At 45.2% G+C, this 8,139-nt stretch overlaps 1 protein-coding gene across 2 annotated transcripts; it reads left to right on the top strand.

The window, feature by feature from the left end:
• Window positions 1-78: 78 nt before the first annotated feature.
• On the top strand, window positions 79-7,400 carry tbx18 (T-box transcription factor 18). Of its 2 annotated transcripts, none has more exons than XM_057017155.1 (8): window positions 79-526; window positions 1,602-1,761; window positions 1,972-2,073; window positions 3,012-3,183; window positions 3,401-3,568; window positions 4,106-4,170; window positions 5,384-5,478; window positions 5,962-7,400. In XM_057017155.1, exons 1-8 carry the CDS (start codon window positions 304-306, stop codon window positions 6,501-6,503), a joined length of 1,527 nt encoding a protein of 508 aa, XP_056873135.1. In that variant the 5' UTR covers window positions 79-303; the 3' UTR covers window positions 6,504-7,400. The 2 variants fall into 2 exon arrangements, with proteins under 2 accessions (XP_056873135.1, XP_056873134.1); XM_057017154.1 differs by having other exon boundaries at window positions 90-526; window positions 1,599-1,761.
• The last annotated feature ends 739 nt before the right edge of the window (window positions 7,401-8,139 follow it).

Genomic DNA, 8,139 nt, shown 5'->3' with positions numbered 1-8,139 from the left:
GGACCACGAAAAAAGTTCCGAGGGGCCGTGATCGGTGGCGATTGGCTGCTCTGCCCTGTGATTGACAGATCCCTCGCTCTGGCTGTGCAGGCAGCTCGGGTTGTTGACACTCTCCAAAAGTCCGCACAGCCCTCACGGATAACGGAGACGTTTCTGCAGCTTACTCCGGTTCCTGCTGTCTGCGTCGCGGGGACGGAGATACCGAGGAACCTACACCGACCTGGACTGTCATTTGGGACCTCCGCTGCTGGGACTTTCTCTACTTTTAACGTGCCTCGTCGTTCCGTCGGCCGTCTCGGAGAAATGGCAGAGAAACGGCGGTCCCCGTGCGCGCTCAGCGTTAAGGCGCACGCCTTCTCCGTGGAAGCGCTGATCGGAGCCGAAAAAAGACGCAAGACAGCTGGAGAGGATGCTGCTTCCCCCGACGACGGAACTGATGTGTCCGAGCTCACCGAGAGCCCGGCACTGAGGGCCGACGGAGCGTGCGCCAGTGACCGGGGCAGCGAGTGTGCGAGCGTGGGCTCCCGTAAGTTAAAACAATAATAAGAAGAAGAATCACACTGCTGCAACTACAACTAATAATTATTATTAGTTAGAGAGTCCTTAACAGTTACAGCCTGCTGTTAGATTTTAAATAAAATCTTTTCATGAGTTGTGCGTAAAATGTTGCATCATATTTGGGGAAACATTTAAAATGGTGTTTCTTGATATTGAAAATGATAGAGTTTCTTTTTCTGATCTCCCCTTCCTTCTGTAGAAAGTGAAATACCCTACGAGGGGGGAAATGTCATGAACTGGACCTTTTTATCATATCACGTCCCTGATCCAGTCAATATGAGTGGTGTGAGTGTGACTAATGTGGAACACTTTATGGGTTGTGTCGCAATCATAAACACGCCAATTAGCAGCGTGTAAAGACAAACTGCTGAAAACGCGCAAACCGAGCTGGTCCCTCCAAAAACCCATTTCAAGTTTGGTCCAAATTCAAAATTCTTTTCTTTATTAGTTTGACTTGCTGGGACAACATTTAAGGACTCCCAATCTCCGCAACACAATACTCTGTAACGCCTGTGTTATTGGAAAAAACAAACAATAATCAACAACCGTGAATCTGTTCTGTTAGTATAAAAATTAAAACCATTACCCTTCGTAAGCACAAATTTAGGTTTGCAATTTATTTTAGAAATGACACGTTATTGTTTATTTTACACTGGAATTTTTTGCTAATAATGTATTCTTTTAAAAAAAAATTGCACATTCAGAGCTGTTGTTGCCACTTCTGAAGTCATTATTTCTTTGAAATACTAAAATGATTCATGTATTTTAGAGTGTTTCAGAAAGGCACATTTGCAATAATATCTAAAGATTCAAAATAAAGAATCGTGTAACAGTAAAAACATCATTAAAATCTGCAGTAAAATCTGCAAACGTCTTGCAATTTCTTTTTTTAAAATCACATGAAATGTGTGAATAAGCTATTTCCTTACCTGTGGTTTTAAGGTTTTAGCTCTTTTCTGTACATTAGAGATACGTACCCTAAAGTAATTAACGCTTGACTCTGCCATTTGAATCTCCTCGTCCGCCACTTGCTGGTGCAGCAGAGAGCGAGGACGCGCTGCTGGAGAGTCCGCAGCCCGCATCGCTGTGCACGGCCCCCGTTAGTGGAACCGGAGAGGAGACACGCGTGGACCTGCAGGGATCAGATCTGTGGAAGCGCTTCCACGACATCGGTACAGAAATGATCATCACCAAAGCTGGAAGGTAAACTGGCTGCATGATGCAGGAATTAGAGAGCAGAGTTTAAAAAAAACAAAACGAAAGGAATCATTTATGAGACATTTTAAAATACCACTGATGGTTGCTGCGTTTCCAAATACGCATGCAAAGCTTGATTAATAAGAAATCGGAAATGAATATTATTGAACCGTGTGCCTCGGCCCTGACACATAATTTATTTGGTTTCCCTCTCAGGCGGATGTTCCCCGCTATGCGTGTCAAAATTATGGGTTTGGACCCACATCAGCAGTATTACATCGCCATGGATATAATCCCCGTGGACAACAAACGCTACAGGTAAGACGCACGCAGTTAAACTCCGCGATGCTGAACAAGAAAAAGGGGATCGTGGGAGGAAAGGACGAAGTAAAAAAAAAAAAAAGAATTAAATATATATGAAAATATAAAGCAGGGATATTATTGTGGCACAGTTATGATATTTAAATAGGTCTTTTAGATTTGTTTTCGTTCACGCGCCGTCAAATTTAGATCCGAGAACACTTTTTCCCACTTGTGCAGCCCCGGCTCAGAGTCCACAAATGGCGCTTGGCCCCAGTGTTTTGTCATGGAGGTTTTGTCGTCCCTTTTGGACTCGGCCTTTTGGATGCTTCACCTCTCCACCCTGGAAGGTCAAACCAGCAAATGCCGTTAAAACGCTGCGGCCACCATGCAGCCAAACCACCACACGCTGTATTCTGTATCATCACAGACATTCTAAATCATCTTCACGTGGACACTTTTAGATGGAGAGATGTGCCAGAAGTCGCGATTATTATTGTTATTTCCCAAATGCGCAGCGCAGCAGGAAATCTGCGTGTTTTTATCCAAACGTTCAAGGGCTGTGATGATGGAAATCTTTATCGACCAAGCAATTAGTCGTGTTTATAGCTGCATGCTGAATCAAATCCATAACCACATGGATTCCTTTTTACGCTGTGACGTTTTAAGAGCCTCTGGTCTAAAATCCAAACGGCCACATCCGTCATGACATCTGGACAAAATTCACAGGGGCGCGCGATCAACATCTGATTGGATCGAAGATATGTTGTTAGCCCAGGTCAGGCTGAAATCTTCAGACCTGACTTATTTAATGTTCCCGTAATCATCAGCGCTTTCTCCAAAAAGGGTTTCCATTTTCAGGCCAGATTTCGGGCACACGAGATGCGTTTTAGCACAGAAAGAAATCATCTGGATTTTCTGGATTTATAATCCCCCATCCTCTCTGACCTCCGAAGGTACGTGTACCACAGCTCAAAGTGGATGGTAGCGGGGAACGCGGACTCTCCTGTGCCGCCCAGGGTCTACATCCACCCGGACTCCCCGGCCTCCGGAGAGACGTGGATGCGTCAGGTGGTCAGCTTTGACAAGCTGAAACTGACCAACAACGAACTGGACGACCAGGGACATGTATGTGTCACAATAATCACATAAAAACACATTTACGTGATGTTTTGGGTTTTTTTTAAAATCTTGCAATTACAACTATATTCTTTGATAATTGTGAAAACTTCTGAAAAAAACACGATGGTAAAATAATTTTGCACGCACAAATAATCAGTTTTACAATTTTTGAAGGGCAGTGACATGTGGATCGTGGACATAACTTTCTTCCCTCCCTGCTCAGATAATTTTACACTCCATGCACAAGTACCAGCCAAGGGTGCATGTAATCCGCAAGGAGTGTGGAGAGGAGTTATCCCCAGTCAGAGCAGTCCCTGTTGGGGAGGGCACCCACACTTTCTCCTTCCCAGAGACCGTGTTCACCACTGTCACTGCTTACCAGAATCAACAGGTACGCACCACATTTCCTTCTCAAACGACACTAAATAACACAAATGTGAGGCATTAATGGCAACACACACACACACACACACACACACACACACACACACACACACACACATACACACACATCATTATGTGATGTTAAAAAGATCTCTGCACTACTGAGGAATTAGTTGAGAGATTTTAGGTCAATTGAAAGTCTGCATTTAAAAGTAAATACCTCTTTCGTTTGGAAATTTACAGAATATTATAGTGCTTATTGAAATTATTATTCTAAAATTATTTTAATAATGAAGCTGGGTGGTTTTATATATTTCCCTCCATTTTAAACTATGAAGACAGACATTTAATAAAGGAAAGGTAATAGTTTTAGATTTGTGGGATTGAACCCACAATCAGCCTGAATGGTAGTGATGTCCGGAGCTGGGTCTTGTTCACCGCCCACAGCGTGCATGGGAACTCCCACCGCACACACAATTCAGGGTAAAGTAAATGTAAGGATCTATTAATGAGAATAAGTGAAAGATTGATTTTTGCTTTGCAGATTACGAGGCTCAAAATTGATAGAAACCCATTTGCAAAAGGCTTCAGAGACTCTGGAAGAAACAGGTAAGGTCATTTAACCAGGTCACGTTTCCTTTATACTAAAATATGGGTTACATCAGCTGCATGGCTCCATAATATATGTTTGTGTTTGACTTTATTAGGTGCAATGTTTTGTATTTATTTATTGTAAAGCACAGTGAAGAACAGCTGTCAGGTATAGGCTAAGTGCTATAAAAGACAAGAGAGCAGATTTGAATTTGACAAATCAGTAGTGAATTTTGATTGAAAAGTGATAACTTTAAAGGCACGTTAAATTTCAGAAAAATGCACGCACAGCCACACACTGGGAGAAGGAAAAATGTAACCTCGGATGCTCCTAAATGGAGCGTCAGATTTCAGCCAGCCTCAGGAACATAAACATCAACAGCAAAATAATGAGTCAAAAGCCTCCTGATGAAAATCTGTATAAACACATCTCTAAACATATATAAACACGGTATTAAAACAACACGGCAGTAAAACTCCAACAGTCTCCAAACAGCCGCTCCCCTGAGGCCTCACAGAAATCATTAGAGGGGCGGGAGAGGAGAGCTGGAGGAAGAGGAGGAGAAAGAACGTGGAGGGTGCAAAATTGGAGAGGGAGGAAGGTGGAGCATGGCAAATGGGACAACCCTGACAGCTGACCCTATAAAAGTTCAGCTCAGGAAGGCTGAAGAAAAACTCTTAAATATTACAGGAAGAGTTAAACAGTTTGCTAAATAAACTTCTGCCATGATGGGGTGCTTTGGAGCGCACAGAACCGCTCCAGGCAGCTTGTCTAAATTATCACCGTGGCTACAACCCGGCGGGGGTGAGGACTTTTATCCTCACGCTAACGAGGGGTAACAGATCACTTGCATTATCCTGCCACAGCAACCCTCTGCCCCACCTAAAGGAGGAGGTAGGCGCAGATTGGGGGGGGGAGTCCCACCTCATAAATCCTTGCTGTGGCTTCCTGCTCCTTCGTCCTGATTCGCCCATAAAAGTTGTGTGAAAGCAATTACCTCCGAGCACCCGGCTGGCAGCAGCCAATCACGATGTAGCGTTTATGCCCCTCATTACCAGCAGTGTCCATGGAAACAGTACAAGGGCCGCCGTGTGCGACTAAGATGGCCGCCAGGTGGTTGGCAAAATGCACAACCATGTGAAGGGAAAAGCCGCAGCTGCTCCGGGCGTTTTGGTGATGGCTTATCTTATCTTCTGGTGTCCTAACGTCTGCATTTATGCCTGTTTACAGGATGGGCCTGGAAGCGCTGGTCGAATCTTACGCGTTCTGGCGTCCATCCCTGCGGACACTTACGTTTGAAGACATCCCGGGCATGGCCAAACAAGGTACAGAACCATAGGAAGATCTCTGGTTGAGCGCCTCGCTTCATTAGGATATTGCTAATGGCTTCCAAAACCCATCTTATGAGTCTCTTAATGAGTTTTCCAACACTGCTGGAATGGAGTGAAAGTGTTTTAGAGAAGCATTTTAGGTCTCCAACAACAAACGTGAAAATAGAAGCAACAAGGGAGCAAAAGAATTTGCCATTTTTCGATTGGAAAGCCAGTAACCTTGCAGTCCAATTGGCTGATGCCAATTTGTCATCACGTTTATTTTACTAGAAATCGAATTGGATGCAGCAAAATCTCGGTGAGCCACAGGGTTAGTGACTTTAAAGAGTTTCCAAACGCACTGGCTGTCTTTGAGTACCAATCTGGCACTGATCTGGGCGGCTTGTCAGCAAGATGCATCAGTTTTCATGTGGAATTTTGCTACAAACCCATGAAGGAACATCAAGGCTTATTTTCCCCCTGACTCTGTTTCTGCAGGGGTACCTGGAGCTCATGGAGGCATCGGAGCGCCACCTCACCTGCTCTCCTCCTCCCCATGCTCTTCGCCCTTTCAGGTCTGTGCCCTCAGCCCGAATGACTACACCTGCAGCCGACCCTCTCATCCTCTCCACCGCTACAGTAACCCCCCGGAGCCCTTCCCCTCTCCCAGGGGTCCCCCGGTGTATGACAGTGAAGGACTATGTTCCCTGCCTCTCTCAACCACTCAGCTTGGCTATCTATCCAACCCCACCCATCAGGGTTATGCTGGGCTTCGACTTCACACACCTCCCTACAGCCTGTATGGTTATACATTTCCTTCCTCACCTCGCCTTGCAGCCAGTCCTGAAAAAATGGCTGCTGCTGCCACTGCCACTCACCAGAGTCACTTCCTTGGCACCTCTCCCAGTGGGACTCTAACGGACAGCTTGGGCGTGCTTGGCGGAGGACAGCAAGGCTTCTTGTTTGACTCGCGGACTTTAGGACTGGCAGGTAGCCAGCCTGGAGGTGGGGCCTCGCAGGTTACGGCCCACATGGGCTGAATTTGAAACCAGACATGTAGGGTTGTCACGACAAACAAAACGACACCCTGGAACGGGTGTAAGTTGTTCTCGCTTCAGGACGAATTGATCATCCAAGTGCTGAACGAGCAGGCGGATGAACTTTGGACAAAAAGTGGAGTGTGAGCTCGAGCCACTGTGTGTGAGCACGAAGCTAAAGGGATTTCAAGAACATGGTGCTTCAGATGAGGAATCCATCAAATTTCAGAACAGCGACTGAACTGGGATAGAATTGGAAATGGGAAGAAACTGGGCTGGCCCAGGCTTCCAAATCAAGCACTTCAGAAGGCCCCGCAGCGACGGCCATGCCATCTGACTTCCGTCAACATAGGGCAGTTAGTTGTAGCTCAAGTCCGTGGAATATATAGGCAAAGTCAATACATCCAGGTCCTTTTCACCACTCTGACTGCTTTACCAGAGTCACTTGTCACATATTGACATAATGACATCTTTGCAGCAACGGGGGTTGCTGGAGAGCCAAGTGACAGTTTTGGACTATTGAGGCTGAAGCTGTGGGAATATGATGGATGATGGACTGATTTACATAGTGTGTCTGGTTTGACAGATGCTAACACGATGCAGCTGTTTGAATGTCAGACCGAAGTACATCTTTGCTTATGTGCCACATGTCTGTATATAGCAGGGATGGGGGTGGGTGGGGGGGTTGTATATAAAAGGCTGTGTGACCCTTCGCACTTAAACCAAATGCACCTGCTTCTGCCCTTTAGACTGGGTCAGGTACTTCAGAGCCAACCCTGAACTTCTCCAAAATGCTTTTCTTTGATCAGACATACTATATCGGCACCGCCTTCTCCAGAGGACATTTTTGTGACCTTTTGAGCCAAATAAATAATATCTATTTGTTTCACCATGTTAAAATGTAATCGATATCTTACTAATTTAACTGATTTTATATCTTTTATTTTGGCAGTTGTGCTTTATTGTCACAGTTTATACTAAGGCTTCACAATCCTACAATATATTTCCACATGGAAAAAACCTGCAGATTTTGATGATTTTGTGTGTTTGTGTGTGTGTGCGCGCGCGCGCGCATGCATGCGTAGGTGCATGTGTGCACACACGCATGTATGTGCACGTGTGAAAGAGAGAGTTTCAAGTATTGCCAGAGATGTAAAATCCTTGCCCACAACACACATATGTTTATGTATCTATCGATTTGAGGACTTTTTTTAAGCATAATGCAACCTTTAGCTTTACCCCTAAAATGTCCTTACTTTGCAGCTGAAATGTACGTTTTTGTCCTCACTACAAGGCAAAAGCACACACATATACACTGGCTGGCAATTAGCATATTATATTTTAAGGCTCACGGCCTTGCAGCAAGCTAATAAGTAAAACACGAGGCGTGCGAGGGGTGTGCGCTGAATGTGGGTGTGAAGGTGCAGATATGTGTGTATGTGTGTGTGTGTGTGTGTGTGTGTGTGTGTGTGTGTGTGTGAAAAAATGGTGGGCTGAGTTGTCAGCGAGTGCGTGACCCCACAGTCTTAAAGTTCACACAGATCCTTGAGAACTGACCCCCACCAACACCTCCTATAAACTTATACTCTGCTGAAAGCACGAGCTGAGATTTTATTTTAGTTGTTAGCTGTCACCGAAG

Source organism: Takifugu flavidus, chromosome 19, assembly GCF_003711565.1.
Source record: "Takifugu flavidus isolate HTHZ2018 chromosome 19, ASM371156v2, whole genome shotgun sequence".
Lineage (NCBI taxonomy): Eukaryota > Metazoa > Chordata > Actinopteri > Tetraodontiformes > Tetraodontidae > Takifugu > Takifugu flavidus.
This window is presented reverse-complemented; position numbering and strand designations above follow the sequence as displayed.